Below are 18,641 nucleotides of genomic sequence, written 5' to 3' on the forward strand. Positions count from 1 at the left end.
CACGCACTTCATCTCTTGAGTTAGGTGATCAGTTAGTGGAAGCAGGACATGGGTATGTCTGGTTTTGGTTCCCCGTCTTTTCATTCAGCCCATGCTTAGCACAGAGCAAACACTCAATAAATGTGTAAAGGTCATATATGTACAATGGCCCAGATAAAAGGAAACTCTCCTCCTTGGAGTCAGCGCTGGGTACCTTTGCTTCAAGAATTTATTGGGTAAATTGGCAGGCACAAAGCACCAGCCCTGTGTATTTCGCAGTGCCCCTCATCCAGTGTGTCTCTAGTAACTCTACAGGCCTGTATGCATGGGAACAGCCTCTGTAACAGGGTGTTCCCCAGAGGTGCATAACCAGAGGTTTAATCAGCTGTCTTTTTCAGATGCCAAGGGTCTCTCCAACCCGTCTGAGGTGGAGACTCTGCGAGAGAAGGTCTATGCCACCCTCGAGGCCTACACCAAGCAAAAGTATCCAGAACAACCAGGCAGGTGAGGGAGTCTTGAAAGAATGTGCACAACGTAGCCATTGATGAATGCTGATGGTCAGCAGGCTCTGTCTAGATCTTTTCACAACCAGCTCAAAGTTACTCAAACGTTAGCTTCATGAAACTGGAGGTCTTGTCTCTCTGGTATATCCACCACTCACCACTCTGGCATCACTCGAGCACTCTAGAGCCTATCACTATTCTTGGCAAATAATACTCATCTTTAAATGTTGAGTGAACATGCAAATGAGTGAATAATTGTAGAAGTCCTTATCTCTAATTTCTAAAGAGGTCTCAAGGCTCCGAAAGGGTAAGGAACTCGCCCAGGGTCACAGAGCTGGTACATGGTGTAGTGAGATGTGAACACAAGTGTGTTTGATTTCAAAGAGCCTGTGCTCTCCAATGTGACTGACTGCTTTCTGCTTCACCCCAATGGGAGCCCTACTGCAGTAGAAGGTACAGGCTTTGACAGCCAAGAGGGGTGACCGCTAGCCCTGAGGGCACCATCTGTAGGCTCTGGCAAGGTCCTGGGTCTGAACTTCTTGTCTGAAAAGGAGGACATGGGTCAGAAGGTCTCTGAGGCCATCTGCCAGTATTCCTGAGTCGTTGAATACTTTTCCCAAGTGTTTCCCCCAAGTACAACTGAATAAAAGTTTCCTTACTCTGCTAACTCTAGTTAAAAGGATCCACAAATCTCATGGAAAACTGCAAATGAAACCTAAATCAATTCCTTTAAAGGCATTAGTTTGTTTTTAGAATTAATTATATGTGTTCCAGTTCTCACTGATGACTTTTATTCCTCTATGATTTTTATTAGCCCATTTTTCCTGGATCATAAGCCACTATCAGTTGTCTAGAAGAGGCTGAGCTCTTTTATCACAGGAAATGAATGCGTCTGAGTGAGTGGGATCTAGCCTGTTGGTACAATAAATGTGCAGGCCTTGTGTGTTAGGGAGCGTAAGTTGTGACAACAGGCTTCCCAATGTCAGTAGTTGAACACAAATGTACTTCCTCCTCACCAGTCAATCCTGGGTGGATAATCAGTCTAGAGCACTGACTGTTTTCCATGCCATCACTCGGGAACCCAGGTTTCCTCCTTCTCGGGGCTCCGTGGTCCCCTAGTCACGTTGTGTTTGTACGCTGATGGTTGAAGGGGCAGAAGAGGAGGGGCCCAGAGGTGAGACTCTACGAGCAACACCTTGACCCGGAAAGGGCCCATCTCCCTTCCCTCACTTCCATTGGCTAAAACTCGGTCACATGGCCCATCTGGAGACTGTACGCAGCTAGATGCCAGGGAAGAAGGGGAGAGTGGTTTTTGGTGGATGCCTGGCAGTCTCTGCTATACCTGCAGTGGGTAAGGTTGAACAAACCCTACCCAGCAAGCAGGGCCTGGCTGCCAACATCAGCTCAGCCTCTGGCCCTTGGAGCTGACTGAAAACTCACCAGAGTGCTGGTGACATTCACTGGATCTCCCAGCTGTGAGGCACCATCACACATGGTTTTGTGTGTGTATGGACATGTTGTGTGCCAGGCATTCGAACTAGGAAAGCTCATACTTATCCTTTTCCTCTTTAAAAAACAAAACTTTTTTTTTTTTTTTAATAAAAGCCAAGCATGATTTTTTGAGTAAGGAATGTATCTAAAATGTATTTATTTTTATTATTAAAAATGAATGTATCTAAAAAATTCATTAACTGTATTAAAAATGAATGTATTAAAAATTAAGCAGATAATATTGATTGTAAATTTGAGAGGTATAGTTCTAGTAGCTTCATTTATGCATATATGTATACTTAGAAATGTATGGTTACAGATCTGAAATCATTTGGTTCAGTGTACTGCTTTCCTCCCTTAGCACAAAATTCTTGCTTTCAGTGATTTTGTAATATTTCAGAGGATAGATGGATCCTAATGTGTCTAGTCATTGCCCTGTGGTTGACCTTCGGTTGTTTCTGATGAATCTCACTTTGAAAACTTCAGAACTTGCCTGTTTTCCCAGGAAAGGGACTGCCAGGGGCTTGAGTTGCCTCCAGGCATGAGTGAGAAGTGCCAACACTTGTTGCCTGGCCCGAAGCAGGGCCTGGGGGCTCAGGAAGTGGGTGCAGAGGGTACGTCTGGTATGTCCAGTACAGCCTGGACAGACAGTGATCGCCCCGAGACCGAGCAAGTCCATCACGATGTTACTTGGCTCAACCACGTAGGAAGTGTGTCAAAGGCTGCTTACCTCTGGTTTGTGAAATGGCAGACGGTGTTCCTGGCACGCAGGGCCTGTCACGGCCATTTTCTTGGTGGTGGAGGGCTGCCCCTCCGTGGAGACTTTTCAGAAGTACACCTTGCAGGGCCAAGTTCTGCTTCCTCTAGCCAGAAAGCAGAGATCAAAACTCAGGAGGGGGCAGAGCTTGCAGGAACATTCTCTCTCTCACACAGCAGGGACCCTCAAAGGCCTTGCTGCCAGACTTGTCAGCGAGAAATGCGACTGCCACCCGGTGGCTCTATTAGTGAGTGTGCTTATTTCTACAGGCTTGATCTCCACTTCTAAACCTGGGGCAGACAGCAGACAGCTGTGTTACAGCATGGTTAGCATTTTTTTAAAATGCATTTTATTGATAACGCTGTGTTAATTTCTTCTGTACAGCACAGTGATTTTAGTTATACACGTGTGTGTGTATATATATATACACACACACATTCTTTTTCATTATGGTTTATCAGAAGATATTGAATATAGTTACCTGTGCTAATCAGTAGGTTGCTTATCCATTCTGTGTATAATAGTTTGCATCTAAAATGCTTAGTATTTTACATATTGTAAAACTTTGGCCTTTTAGAGTAAAAAAAATACATTTTCAGAGATAATCTCAGTCTAATTTTACACTTTATAAAGAAGTGTAAAGCCTTTTCCTTTGCTTAATTCCATAAAACTTCCATTCGGAGCCACAACCAGGAGCTCAGCCTGCTTGTTCTCTATCTGATGGCCTCTTCACAGCATGCTGACACCATTCAGATGCTCTCAGAAGCTTCCTAATCAAACATTTTGAAGGTGTGTGCTGGCCTTGATATAGACCTCTAATTTTTCCATATAGGAAGGTAATTCTGACCTCTTAAGATGGTGCTACTTTATTTTTCTTATATTGCCACATTTCTTTAAAACTTCTTTTGGCACAAATATAGACCTATATGCATTTTCAAGGAGTATCAAAATTCCAATTTGAAAATTTCTCATGAAATAATGTGACTGCCAGGGAAGATCCAGCCCAACCAGAAGTTGCTGATTTAAGGCTGTAGTGGCTAACATGATTTTGGTTCCTGTACTTTTTATTGAAAGTTGTGAGTAAAATTATTTAACTTCTGGTCATTATCATAAATAACATTACAAATAAGCTTCATTGGCAAAAAGGATTTTGAGAGATGAAGAATGGCCACAGAAGCAGGTAGGAAATGTGGCTTGATTGAAGGACATGTCAGAATGAGGCTAATTCTTCGCACACTAGTCTCTCTCCCTTTGTTGAGCCCTGCCACTAAAGGTCTTTAATTATAGAAAAGTGTGAGTGTGTCTACATACACCTGTGTGCCTGAGTGTTTGTACCAGTGTGTGAAGGCAGATGAGAACGGCTGAGAATATGTGTGTGTGCAAGCTTCTGTGTGCGAGGGTGGGTTAGAGTGTGAATGAGTGTGTGTGTACACATCTGTGTGTGAGAGTGATGAGGGTGTGTGTGTGCACATGTGAGGGAGGCATGTGTGAGTAAGTGTGTGTGCGTGCACGTGTGTGTTATCTCCCCTAACAGACTGTGGGCCCACAAGGGCCAGAGACTACTATTACCTATCTCCCTCTCTTCCTGGTTAGTAAGCACATCCACGTTGATGCATATGGCATTATTTCATTCTTTTTACGGCTGAATAATATCCCATTGTATATATGTACCACATCCTCTTTATCCATTCCTCCGCTGATGGACATTTATGTTGTCTTGGCTATCGTATATAGTTCTGCTGTGAACACCGGGGTGCATGTATCTCTTTGAATTATGGTTTTCTCTGGATATGTGCCCATGAGTGGGATTGCTGGGTCATATGGTAACTCTATTCTTAGTGTTTTAAGGAACCTCCCTAGTGTTCTCCATGATGGCTAGAGATTATCGTGCTAAGCGAAGTAAGTCAGACAGAGAATGGCTAATAGCATATGATACTGCTAACATGTAGAATCTAAAAAAGTGATATCAATGCACTTATAGAACAGAATAGACTGACAGATGTAGCAAACAAACTTATGGTAGGCCAAAGGGGAAAGCAGAGGAGGGGTAAATTAGGAGTCTGGGATTAACAGATATGCACTACTACATATAAAATAGATAACCAACAAGGACGTACTGTATAGGACAGGAAACTATGTTAAATACCTTGTAATAATCTATAACAGAAAATAAGCTAAAGAATATACATGTATGTATACATATGCATAACTGAGTAATTTTGCTGCACACACCTGAAACTAACACAACTTTGTAAAACAACTATATTTTAATAAATTTTTAAAAAAATTTTAAAAAAGAAAGCCACCTTTCTTAGGCGAAAAATAAAACAAAGGTAAGCCAGTAGACTAAGAAGCTGATGTACAAAGTGGTTATAAAGTGGTAACAAAAATGTAACTGAGACACACTGAGGTCACATTGCTTAAGGTAAGGGTGTCGTAGGAAAGGCATAGTCTGGTGAGGTGATCAGAACTGTTGGTCCTGAGAGCAGGGGCTCCCGCTGGTTCCCAGGGCCTATTGCAGTGCCTGATGAGTGGTTTACCAAGCTGTGGCTGCACCTCCTAGCCCCGCGCTCCAGTGGCCTGAATGCCTGGAGCACCTTCCCCGGTGGTGACAGCCCCTATGGATTCAGCACATCTGTGAGCTGTGTTCCAAGTGTTTGGGCAGATCTTCCCAGGGATCTCTGGGCACAAAGAATGTAAGGAACGTCTCGTGGTTAGGACTGGCGCTGTGAGGCATCGCAAGCAGACTAGCTCTCACCTGCCATCAATGGGGGTGCTGAGGGCAATTCTGGGCTGAGACCACAGAAGTCGAGCGTTCCTCCAGAGGTCATAGGATCCAGCTTCCATCTAAAGAAGCTGAATGAGACCTCAAGCCTATTTCTGAGGCTCCCCAGATTAGAGATTCTCCGGCTGCGTTAGATTCCTCCCTCAGGCTCTTTCTTCTGACCACAGATTGGTCAAGAAGACCAAACAAGCGGCCTCATGCCAGCAGCTGCCCCGTGCATGCTGGCCCCCAGTTCTTAAGGCCTCCTCACTTCCCTGCAGGTTTGCCAAGCTGCTGCTGCGCCTCCCAGCCCTGCGTTCTATCGGCTTGAAGTGCCTGGAGCACCTCTTCTTCTTCAAGCTCATCGGGGACACACCCATTGACACTTTCCTCATGGAGATGTTGGAGACCCCACTGCAGACCACCTGAGCCCCACCAGCCCCCAGCTGCCCCTGCACAGGACTAGCCCGGGCAGGTGTGTGCGGACCCCACCCTGCACATGCTCCTCCGCCTCCCGCCCTGACCCCTGCCCATTCCCCAGACGTGATGCTTATAATAAAGAAACCTTTCTACACATGTGACTTTTATAGGTTGAGTTTTGTATAGATGTTAAATGTAACCCTTCTTTGCTATCTAAGGGGATGGGGATCTTTCTGGAAGTTATTCGGAAAACTAACCAAGTCTCTGTACATATAATTGGTTTAAATTATTTTTTCACTTGCCTTGGAAAACCAATGAATGAATAATAAAGTAACGTATGTGATATTGGCACTGCTTGGAGCATAGGGTGAATTATTATCATGCAGGGAAGTTATCTCAGATGCAGGAGGAAAGGTGTTGGAGGTTATGAATAGGGGTTGAGGCAGGGGTCCTGAAGCCATAAATTTCACAGTTAGATACCCCAAGTCTAAGCTGGGCACAGCCAGCTTTGCCCCCAGGGTAGCCTCTGGAGAGATTGGGAAGAAACATTGTCTTTCAGAGTCAGCTTGGTTTTTTTGTTTTTTCACTTTTTTCACTCCTAAGAATAATGAGTACTAATAGCCGTGTCCTGACTGGGGGCAATGGAGTATAAGGACAAGAGAAGATGTTCTTTTTTTATTCCCAACTCATATTTTGTATTGGAGCATAGTTGTTTTAAAAATGTTGGGTTAGTTTTAGTTATACAGCAAAGTGATTCAGTTATACATACATATATCCTTCAGATTCTTTTCCTATTTAGGTTAGAGAAGATGTTCTTTTGATGGGGGAAGATACTTGGGTCGTGGGAGTCCGTGGGCGGTGGTAATGGACTCTGGTAATGGTAAAAGAATGGAATTTTTGTGCTTAACTAGCAATACCAGCGGGCTTCCCTGGTGGCTCAGCCGGTAAAGAACCCACCTGCAATACAGGAGACCCGAGTTCAATCCCTGGTCGTGGCGCCCCCCTCCAGTATTCTTGCCTAGAGGATCCTATGGACAGAGGAGCCTGACGGGCTGCAGTCCACGGGGTCGCAGAGTCAGACATGACTGAATGACTAAGCGCACACACCCTAAGCGCACACACACAGCAATAATCGTAAGGAGACCAGAGTGCACCAAAGTTGTTTTCCACCATTATCTAACACTATATATGTAGCCTGTTCTTAAAAGAGCGAGAGGCTCTTCCAGCTTCTAGCCTGTGATCTTCCAGTGTCTTACAGCCCTACTGTCGGCCGGATGGTGAGCTCACTGAGGGCAGAAACCGTGTCTAACTGACATCACAGCCACCCCGTCTTCTTCAAGTCACCTTCCAGCATCTGCAGGAACAGAACGTAATAGATACACGATTCTGTGCCCCTTAGGGTTATACAATGTACTACCTGAACAGCTGCCCTCCTTCCCTTCTTCATGCGACCAGAACCTCACTCAGGATCTGACAGGCAGTATGCAAGTGTAGAGGCTTCCCCAGTAGCTCAGTGGCAAAGAATCGGCCTGCAATGCAAGAGCCACAGGGGGCGCAGTTTCCATCCCTGGGTCAGGAAGCTCCCCTGGAGGAGGGCATGGCAACCCACCCCAGCATTCCTGCCTGGAGAATCCCATGGACAAAGGAGCCTGGTCACAGTCCCTAGGGTCACAAAGAGTCGACTGAAGCGACTTAGCACACACGCATGCAGGCACATAGTAAAAGTGCGTTTTGAACTGAGTTCCACACAACTGGAAAGAATTCCCTAAAGGGCGGCAGATACCTCAGTCCCCATCAGCAACTCGTCCTCTCAAAAAAAAAAAAGAACAGCCAGGGCTAACTCCCCAGTCCAGATATCTCCCATCAGTGATTATGCAATTTTGAAGAAATAAAAATTGCTTTATTCCCGGGAAATAAAGCATATACCATAGCCTTGACTAGACGGACCTTTGTTGGCAAAATAATGTCTCTGCTTTTGAATATGCTATCTAGGTTGGTCATAACTTTCCTTCCAAGGAGTAAGCATCTTTTAATTTCATGGCTGCAGTCACCATCTGCAGTGATTTTCAAGCCCCCAAAAATAAAGTCTGCCACTGTTTCCCCATCTATTTCCCATGAGGTGATGGGACCAGATGCCATGATCTTAGTTTTCTGAATGTTGAGCTTTAAGCCAACTTTTTGACTCTCCTCTTTCACTTTCATCAAGAGGCTTTTTAGTTCCTCTTCACTTTCTGCCATAAAGGTGGTGTCATCTGCATATCTGAGGTTATTGATATTTCTCCCAGCAATCTTGATTCCAGCTTGTGGTTCTTCCAGTCCAGCGTTTCTCATGATGTACTCTGCATAGAAGTTAAATAAGCAGGTGACAATATATAGCCTTGATGTACTCCTTTCCCGATTTGGAACCAGTCTGTTCCATGTCCAGTTCTAACTGTTGCTTCCTGACCTGCATATAGGTTTCTCAAGAAGCAGGTCAGGTGGTCTGGTATTCCCATCTCTTTCAGAATTTTCCACAGTTTATTGTGACCCACACAGTCAAAAGCTTTGGCATAGTCAATAAAGCAGAAATAGATGTTTTTTCTGGAACTCTCTTGCTTTTTCCATGATCCAGAGTTAAGGATTATTAAAAAGATATCATTTGCACAGCAAGCATATCTTGGCCTTGACCACTCCTGTTCTTATCACCAATCAAGTGATTTTTGATGATAAATCACCCACAAAGTGATTTTTGAATCTTACCTTACTTCATTGCTCAAAAACTTTCAATGATTTCCTTTTGTCTGTGAGGCAGTAGTTCTCACCAGGGGGCAATTTTGCCACTTCTCCCCCACCCCCACCCCCAGAGGATGGGAGGTTTAAATGTCTGAAGAGATGATCACAACGGGAAGAGATGTGCTGGGCAGATGCCTGGGATGGTGCTAACCGTCTATGACGCATAGGGCTGCCCCTGGGACAAAGAGCTGTCAGGGCTAAAATGTCAATAGCACTGATATTGAGACCCTGCCCTCAAGCATCACTAATGGAATGAAAAATTGAATGGAACTTTCCTATTGTGAAACATTTGGCTGAAGTCCCAGTGTGTGGCGAGGAAGTTCCCTCATAGTCTAAAGAACAACTACAAATGCTTTCACACAGGACTTAAGATAGATGAGCTGGTGTACACTGTTGGTGGGAATGTAAACAGCCACTGTGGAAAACAGTATGGACTTTCCTTAGAAACTAAAAATAGAGCTACTAAATGATCCAGCAATTCTACTCCTGGGTATATACTCCCCTCAAAAAAACCCCACAAATTCGAGATACATGTACCTCAATGTTATACCAGCATTATTTACAATTAGGAAGATATGGAAGCAAACAGATCTCTTCAAGAAAATTAGAGATACCAAAGGAATATTTTACGCAAAGATGGGCTCAATAAAGGACAGAAATGGTAGGGACCTAACAGAAGCAGAAGATATTAAGAAGAGGTGGCAAGAATACACAGAACTATACAAAAAAGATCTTCATGACCCAGATAATCATGATGGTGTGATCACTCACCTAGAGTCAGGTATCCTGGAATGTGAAGTCAAGGGGGGCCTTAGGAAGCATGACTACGAGCAGGGCTAGTGGGGGTGATGGAATTCCAGTTGAGCTATTTCAGTTCCTAAGAGATAATGCTGTGAAAGTGCTGCACTCAATATGTCAGCAAATTTGGAAAGCTCAGCAGTGGCCACAGGACTGGAAAATGTCAGCTTTTGTTCCAATCCCAAAGAAAGGCAATGCCAAAGAATGTTCAAACTACCACACAATTGCACTCATCTCACATGCTAGCGAAGTAATGCTCAAAATTCTCCAAGCCAGGCTTCAACAATATGTGAACCATGAACTTCCAGATGTTCAGGCTGGAGTTAGAAAAGACAGAGGAACCAGCAAAATTGCCAACATCCACTGGATCATTGAAAAAGCAAGAGAGTTCCAGAAAAACTCTACTTCTGCTTTATTGACTATGCCAAAGCATTTGACTGTGTGGATCACAATAAACTGTGGAAAATTCCTCAAGAGATCGGAATACCAGACCACCTTACCTGCTTCCTGAGAAATCTGCATGCAGGTCAAGAAGCAACAATTAGAACTGAACATGAAAAAATAGACTGGTTCCAAATCGGGAAAGGAGTACGTCAAGGCTATATTGTCACCCTGCTTATTTAACTTATATGCAGAGTACATCATCAGAAACGCTGGACTGGAAGAACCACAGGCTGGAATCAAGATTGTGGGGAGAAATATCAATAACCTCAGATATGCAGATGACACCACCCTCACGGCAGAAAGCGAAGAGGAACTGAAGAGCCTCTTGATAAAGTGAAAGAGGAGAGTGAAAAAGTTGGCTTAAAACTCAATATTTGGTCCCATCACTTCACGGCAAATAGATGGGGAAATGAAACAGTGAGAGACTTTATTTGGGGGGGCTCCAAAACCACTGTAGATGGGTACTGCAGCCATGAAATTAAAAGATGCTTGCTCCTTGAAAGAAAAGCTATGACCAACCTAGGCAGCATATTAAAAAGCAGAGACGTTACTTTGCAAACAAAGGTCCATCTAGTCAAAGCTATGATTTGTCTAGTAGTCATGTATGGATGTGAGAGTTGGACTATAAAGAAAGCTGAGCACCAAAGAATTGATGCTTTTGAATTGTGGTGTTGGAGAAGACTCTTGAGAGCCCCTTGGACTGCAAGGAGATCCAACCAGTGCATCCTAAAGGAGATCAATCCTGAATATTCACTGGAAGGACTGACATTGAAGCTGAAACTCCAATACTTTGGCCACCTGATGGGAAAAACTGACTCACTTGAAAAGACCCTGATGCTGGGAAAATTGAGGGAAGGAGGAGAAGGAGATGACAGAGGATGAAATGGTTGGATGGGATCACTGATTCAATGGATATGAACTTGAGCAAGCTCTGAGAGTTGGTGATGGACAGGAAAGCCTGGTGTGTTGCAGTCCATGGGGTCACAAAGAGTCAGACACGACTGAGCAACTGAACAGACTGACTGGAAGCAAACTAAGTGTCCATAACAGATGAGAAGATAAAGAAGATGTGGTATATCTGTACAAGGGAATACTACTCAGCCATAAAAAGAACAAAATTTTGCCATTTTCAGCAACATGAATGGATTTGAGGGCATAATGCTAAGTGAAGTATGCTAAGTCAGACAGAGAAAGAAAAGTACTATATGATATCACTTTTATATGGAATGTAAAATAAAATAGCGAATATAACAAAAAAGAAGCAGACACAGATACAGAGGACAAACTAGTTGGGTAGAGGGGCAATATAGGAGTAGGGGATTAAGAGGTACAAACTATTGGGTATGAAATAAGCTACAAGCACAGGGGAATAGCCAATGTTTTATAATAACAATCAATGGAGTAAAACCTTTAAAAATCACTGTATTTGGGAATCACTGTATTTTATACATATAATATATACAGCAACTGTACTTTAATAAAAAAAAAAAGATGACCTGATTCTGTGACTTTTACTTTATACTTCTTGAGCCTAAATTCATAGATTTAAATTTAAGAGATTTCTTGAGAACAAAGGGTACTCGGGGGTGGTCCTGTGGCTTTACCCCACCACTTCAGGGGGCCCAGAAGGGGGAAGGGACCTGCACATCCAAACCTAATGAGACAGCCAGAAAAGAATGCCCTCAATGAGGCTGGACACGGGTACCTACAAGAAGGGGAGCCTGGTCCCTTGCTCCTAGCTGGATGCTGGCTAAGTTGCGGAAACACAGAGCCAGCCTGATGCGAGTGACAGAGTGCCTGGAAGGCCTGAGGAATACCTGCAAACATACAGACTGATGCCCTCCTGTTGGCCAGAGCACTCTGAAGACAGGAGTCCACCTTCCTGCCTTCCTCCATCTTCCTCCCAGCTCGTGTCCCTGCGCTCATGTTAGGCTACAGGAAGGGGCTTGAGTTCAGATTGGAAACTGAAACTGAAAAAGATCCCACCGGATGTTTCAATGACTGAAATGAGGTATTTTGAGCATTGCCTGGGGCACTGTCAATGGGGAAAGAATGGAGATGCCACAGGGCAGTTTGTGGGCTCTCTGGAAGAAAACAAAACCTTTCCCTGTCTATCTTTAGAGGTTTTGCAATACGATGTGCGTGTGTCCTAAGTCACTTCAGTCGTGTCCTACTCTTTGTGAGCCTAGGACTGTAGACCGCCCGGCTCCTCTGTCCATGAGATTCTTCAGGCAAGAATACTGGAGTGGGTTGCTGTGCCCTCCTCCAGGAGATCTTCCCAACCCAGGAATCAAACCTCTGTATCTTACATCTCTTGGATTGGTAGGCAGGTTTTTCTCCACTAGCGTCACCTGGGAAGCCCTTGTAACACCACAGTACTGGTCAAAACCAGGACCCAGACATGCACCACCTTGAGTCCGCTGTTTTTGATTGCCTTGGCAACACCATGCCACTTCCCCCTTAGAGCCCCGTTAGAGTCAACCCAGATGGCCCATCTTGAGCCCTTTGACCAAGTACATTAGCTGTAATGATTTCATTTCAGATTTGAGATGAGCCCATGCTTTTTAGCAGGACAACAAATGTGCCCCAAGGCTAGGCCCCAAAGCAAAACTTGCTAGCTTTCTCTTTCTTACATGTCTGCTAGCACTTACCTCCAGCCAGCATAACCTTTCTCTAACAGTTTGCTGGTGATGTCTTTGCTCAGATGGTCTTCCCTGCCTGGCATGACCACTGTATCAGATTCACTTATCCAAGTCTATTCATCCTGTAAGGCCAGCTCAAATGCCACATCTCTAGGAAGCTTGTCTTGGTCACTCCATATTTACAATTTTTCATTATTTTGTGCCTCCTTCTGAGTACATCTAACATGGTACTTGGCCATTTGTTTGTGCTATCAACTTTACTTGTAAACTCTTTGAGAGTGGAGATCATGTCTGATTCAACTGTGTATCCATACCAGATCTAAGCAGACTGCAGGGTGCTATTCAATACATATTTAGTGGAATTGGTACCTTTGACCTCATTCCCAGTAGATGGCAGCCCATTGCAAGTAGAAATCCTGTAGCAAGCCCAGGAGCCCTATCATCGTAGCCACAAGCCAGAAAACCAGCCTTGGGTAGGCTGTTAACAGAGGGTATAATGTCCCCCTTGTCTTCTGAGTTACTCTTCATGGCATAGGACCAAAGAAGTGGAGGCATGTTTTTTGCCTTCAGGAACATGTAATTGAGAAAATAGTGCAAGGACCACAGGATGCTAAGAAATGAAATGCCTATAGCACTCTGGAGTTCACAAAACACATAAAAATCTGTGATGGTAATCTGGCCTCAGAGTAACAGGGAGAGGAACGCTTGCTAGCTCCCTTTTAAAGATGAAGAAACAGACTCTGTAGACCCATGCCTTGCCCCAGGACCCACAGGCGGGCAGAATGAGGGCTTCAGCCACCCGCAAGGATGATGCAAAGCAAGTGCCACTGAACTCCAAGACCTCTGGTCCTTTATCTTCAACACTACCTTTATATTTGATAGCCAAGAAGTCTACGTAGATTAAGAGATTGATAAATACAGTGTGCGTGCCCAGTGGCTCAGTTGTGTCTTACTCTTTATGACCCCATGGACTGTAGACTGCCAAGCTCCTCTGTCCATGGAATTTTTCAGGAAAGAATACTGGGATGATTTACAATTTCCTTCTCCAGAGGATCTTCTTGACCCAGAGACTGAACCCACATCTCTTGCGTCTCCTGCATTGGCAGGTGGATTCTTTACCAGCTGTGCCCTAATAAATACAATAAGCAAACAAAATAATAAGGAAGAGTGTTTTTAATAAATGTGGAACTTGGGCAAACAAATCACATTGAAATTGTCAAAATTTTTGCTGAAATGATATTTTGTTTGGATCGTTATCTTTTACATTTGTCTTCAGTGTTGGTTTAGAGGCCACTAAAAAAAAATGGTCTCATGGTTCTACATCGAAAACTCATGCATGCAGCTTGATGTTCATTGCAGCTCTACTTAAAACGGCCAGGACACAGAAGCAACCCAAATGTCCACTGACAGAGGAATGGGTAAAGAAGATGTGGTACATACACACAATGGAATATTACTCAGCCATCAAAAGGAATGAAATAATGCCATTTGTACTGACATGGATGGACCTGGAGATTATCATACTGAGTGAAGTCAGTCAGAAAGAGAAAAACAAATATTGCATACTGCTGCTGCTGCTGCTAAGTCACTTCAGTCGTGGCCAACTCTGTGCAACCCCATAGACGGCAGCCCACCAGGCTCCTCCATCCCTGGGATTCTCCAGGCAAGAGTACTGGAGTGGGTTGCCATTTCCTTCTCCAATGCATGAAAGCAAAAAGTGAAAGTGAAGTCGCTCAGTCGTGCTGACTCTTAGCGACCCCATGGACTGCAGCCTACTAGGCGCCTTCACCCATGGGATTTTCCAGGCAAGAGTACTGGAGTGGGGTGCCATAATATCGCTTATATGTAGAATCTAGGGAAATGGTGCACATAAACTTATTTGCAAAGCAGAAATAGAGTTACAGAGGTAGAAAACAAACTGGTTTCCAAGAGGGGAAGAGAAGGGATGAATTGGGAGATTGGGATTGACATATATATACTACACTGTTAGTCACTCAGTCATGTCCAACTCTTTGTGACCCCATGGACTGCAGCCCACCAGGCTCCTCTGTCCATAGAATTCTCCAGGCAAGAGTACTGCAGCAAGGTGCCATGCCCTTCTCCAGGGGATCTTCCTGATCCAGGGATTGAACCCTGTTTTCCCGCACTGCAAGTAGATTCTTTACCATCTGAGCCCCAGGGAAACTCATCAGTTATCTGTTTTATACGTGGCAGTGTGTGTATGGATAAAACCTACTGGATAGCACAGGAAACTCTTCTTAGTGCTCTGCGGTGACCTAAGTGGGAAGTAAGAAATGGAGTGTTTCCTGCCGTATCAGTAAACAAGGATGTGACCGTCATTAGCGATTGCTGCCCTCCCCTATGAGCCCTAAGGGCACCCAGGAAGGAGAAGAAATCATAGACGGCTGTGATTTAACAGCCATCAGGCTGCAGCCACTCCTTATTGTGAGCCCCAAGAAAGCTCAAGATGCAAAAAAACACAGGATACTAGCCCCAGATAGCTGAGATGCACATGAAAGGCATTATTTCAGTGAGCCCAGACACTTGCATCTTCCCATACACAGAAAAGTGCTAAATTCCTTAACTTGAGATATCTGGTTTCCTTTAATTAATAATAACTTTTTGATGTTCCCACTACCTGCCTTTTGTTGAACTTCTATATATCCTGGCTCCCCCCACCCTCTCACCTCCTCAGAGCAGTTTCCTCAGAGTTACTTGAGATACCATCACCCTGGCTTGAACTCCTAAAAATTCCCACAGAATAAAATATAACTCTCAACCTTTTTAGTTGTGACTATTTTTTTAGATCAACAGAAAGTCAAAAGATAGGGAATAAATGCCAAAGCCTTTGACTGTGAGGATAACAATAAACTGGAAAATTCTGAAAGAGATGGGAATACCAGACCACCTGACCTGCCTCTTGAGAAACCTATATGCAGGTCAGGAAGCAACAGTTAGAACTGGACATGGAACAACAGACTGGTTCCAAATAGGACAAGGAGTACCTCAAGGCTGTATATTGTCACCCTGCTTATTTAACTTCTCTGCAGAATACATCATGAGAAACGCTGGGCTGGAAGAAGCACAAACTGGAATCAAGATTGCTGGGAGAAATATCAATAACCTCAGATATGCAGATGACACCACCCTTATGGCAGAAGGTGAAGAGGAACTAAAAAGCCTCTTGATTAAAGTGAAAGAGGAGAGTGAAAAAGTTGGCTTAAAGCTCAACATTCAGAAAATGAAGATCATGGCATCTGGTCCCATCACTTCATGGGAAACAGATGGGGAAACAGTGGAAACAGTACAGACTTTATTTTTGGGGGTTCCAAAATCACTGCAGATGGTGACTGCAGCCATGAAATTAAAAGATACTTACTCCCTGGAAGAAAAAAGCAGAGATATTATTTTGCCAACAAAGGTCTGTCTAGTCAAGACTGGTTTATCCAGTGGTCATGTATGGATGTGAGAGTTGGACTGCAAAGAAAGCTGAGCGCCGAAGACTTGATGCTTTTGAACTGTGGTGTTGGAGAAGACTCTTGAGAGTCCCTTGGACTGTAAGGAGATCTAACCAGTCCATTCTAAAGTATATCAGTCCTGGGTGTTCTTTGGAAAGACTGATGCTAAAGCTGAAACTCCAGTACTTTGGCCACCTCATGCAAAGAGTTGACTCACTGGAAAAGACTGTGATGCTAGGAGGGATTGGGGGCAGGAGAAGAAGGGGACGACAGAGGATGGGGTGGCTGGATGGCATCACCGGCTCGATGGAAGTGAGTCTGAGTGAACTCCGGGAGTTGGTGATGGACAGGGAGGCCTGGTGTGCTGTGATTCATGGGGTTGCAAAGAGTCGGACATGACTGAGCGACTGAACTAAACTAAACTGAAATGTATTCACACTTTGCTCTACAGCAGAAATTGACACAATAGGGTAAAGCAACTATACTCAAATAAGACTTACTTTTAAAAACTCACTAAATGACAACAACTACAATAACTACCAGTGAATCCAGAGTCACAGGCCACCCTCATCTACCCAGAGCTCCTCATACACCAGGCTCTGTACTTTCATACCTCCAGGTTTATTTCATCCCTTATTTAATAGATTTGGGTCTGAATGACCTCTGAATATTTTTTGGCTGCTTCCAAAAAAAAAAAAAAAAAAATCAAGTAAACCCTCTGTGAATATTAATTTGCCACCATTGATGTAATTCAAAAGACTGGGACTCAGACCTTGGATTATCCGTCCCCTAAACGATCTCAGGGCTCCAGACAATAAACCTATAAATGCCTTCCTCCAGTAGAGAGATTGGGTCCCCAGATATGGCATTAGTTTAGGGCGTTCCTAGGAGGGACTGCATAGCCAGCAGAATAGAAAGCACTTCCCTCCCCCTATCCCCAAGGCAGACAGGAAAGCCAAATCTGGAAAAGGACCCTGTGCGAACTTGCGAAGAGGTCGAGCTCATTCCCAGCCAGGGAAGAGAAGCTTTCACCCCTCTCCATGGAAAACTCCATGAAAATCTCTCCCGTGACAGTTTTGGAGTGCACAGGCCACCTCCGACCACACTTAGCTGGCCCAGGTCCAGGCCCCCAGGGGAGGATCTTCGCGGTCAGAGCTGCTCTGAACGCTTTCAACTAGCTCAGCCCCAGTTGGACGCTGGTGCCAAGATTGTTTAGCCCTGGGCGCCCTCTGCTGCCGGCTCAGGGCATCACAGGCACTTTCCCGGGAAAGCAGCAACGAGGAGGGGCGGGACTTTAAAAAGAGAAAACAAATGTTTGAAAAATGAACCTCAAATAGACTCAGAAGGTCAAAGAGACGTTCACTCAATGGAGATTTAGCTTTGGAGAATTAGGCCCAGAAGAGAGATCTCAAAGGAGAAAGGCTGGAGAATCTCCTGGAGATTGCTGAGAAACAGAGGAGTCCATCTAAGCTGGGAAGGAATCATCTTCTTGGTAAAGGGGTTACAGACCTGTAACTTGCTAAGCCACCAGTATTACATATGAAGTCCAAGGACAAGGCCACATCAGGGATGATTTAAAGGTGGTTACTACTCAGTTACTACTCAGTGCAACATCGGATGTTTCCAAGGCAGCATTGACAGACTTCTTTCTCAGAGGCAGAACTGGAGATTTTGGAGGGTGACTGAATGTGAGTTTTCAATGGGACTGTGTTATAGGATCTGTTGCTTTTTTCTCTGCCACAAGCCAGTTGCAGTGTACAGTGTAAAAGTGCTAGATCACTCCTTCCAAAATGTGCCAAGCTATGGGCATTCCGGGCAAGCTGAAGTCACAGCACACTTGGAGGTAGGAATGCTAATGGCAGGCTACCTAGTGGAAAAAGCAAAGGACAAGAGGTAAGAAGGCTGGGGTCCCCTTCTGGTCACAGGCAGCAGGTGCCTTTTCTGACCTTGGAGAGTCACTGGACCTCTTAGGACTTCAGATCCCTTCTTGGCAAAGTCAAAGATTTTGATGTGATGAACTCTAAGTTTCCTTCTACCTCACTGAATCAATGTCTTAGAAATTGATTGATCATCTATTCCATGACCTCATAAGGTAGTAGGAGGTCACCCTGATCTCTCAGCACCGATTCTAGAGAAAATTCTGAAAGATCTTATATCTTAAAAAATCCAGGATCTAAAGTATAAAACAAACAGATTAAAGATTGTTAAATTATTAATTGAACACCTGTCCCTGCTGTGGGTTTAGTGTTCTGTCAGATGAGAGAGAGGTATAGCTGGTTCCTAATCCCAGCGGACAGAATTTTGCATATCCTTCTCAGTCGATTGAAAAGCGAACCATTCACGGCACCTCTGTTGTTTCTTTCCCCTCCATCTGCTATCTCAAGTAGAAATCCTCCCAAAGGTACCTTCTTCTTCTGTATTTCTAGTAGGTCTCTGAAAATCCACTTTTTGTTTTGTTCTGTCTACACATGACATCTATGGAAATTATGCAGTATTGTTTGTATGTTTTAAAAATGTACATGAATGGCTTTTTTGCTATCACTCTCCTTTTGATCCATCCTCCTTTGTTTTACTCAGCATTAATCTTTGAGATCCATCAGTGATGTTCTGTAT

At 44.3% G+C, this 18,641-nt stretch overlaps 1 protein-coding gene across 3 annotated transcripts in view; it reads left to right on the forward strand.

Moving 5' to 3' along the window:
- The window catches only part of RXRG (retinoid X receptor gamma), a 49,866-nt gene extending 43,601 nt beyond the window's left edge, over positions 1–6,265 (forward strand). For 2 of the 3 annotated variants that reach the window (XM_040229970.1, XM_040229972.1), the window contains 2 exons: positions 378–483; positions 5,776–6,265. In XM_040229970.1, coding sequence (XP_040085904.1) covers positions 378–483; positions 5,776–5,923 — 254 coding nt within the window. In that variant the 3' untranslated portion in view covers positions 5,924–6,265. The remainder of the gene's footprint in view (positions 1–377; positions 484–5,775) is intronic. The other variant, XM_040229971.1, reaches the window with a different exon arrangement.
- The last annotated feature ends 12,376 nt before the right edge of the window (positions 6,266–18,641 follow it).

This window comes from Oryx dammah, unplaced genomic scaffold (assembly GCF_014754425.2).
Source record: "Oryx dammah isolate SB20612 unplaced genomic scaffold, SCBI_Odam_1.1 HiC_scaffold_28, whole genome shotgun sequence".
Classification (NCBI taxonomy): Eukaryota; Metazoa; Chordata; class Mammalia; order Artiodactyla; family Bovidae; genus Oryx; species Oryx dammah.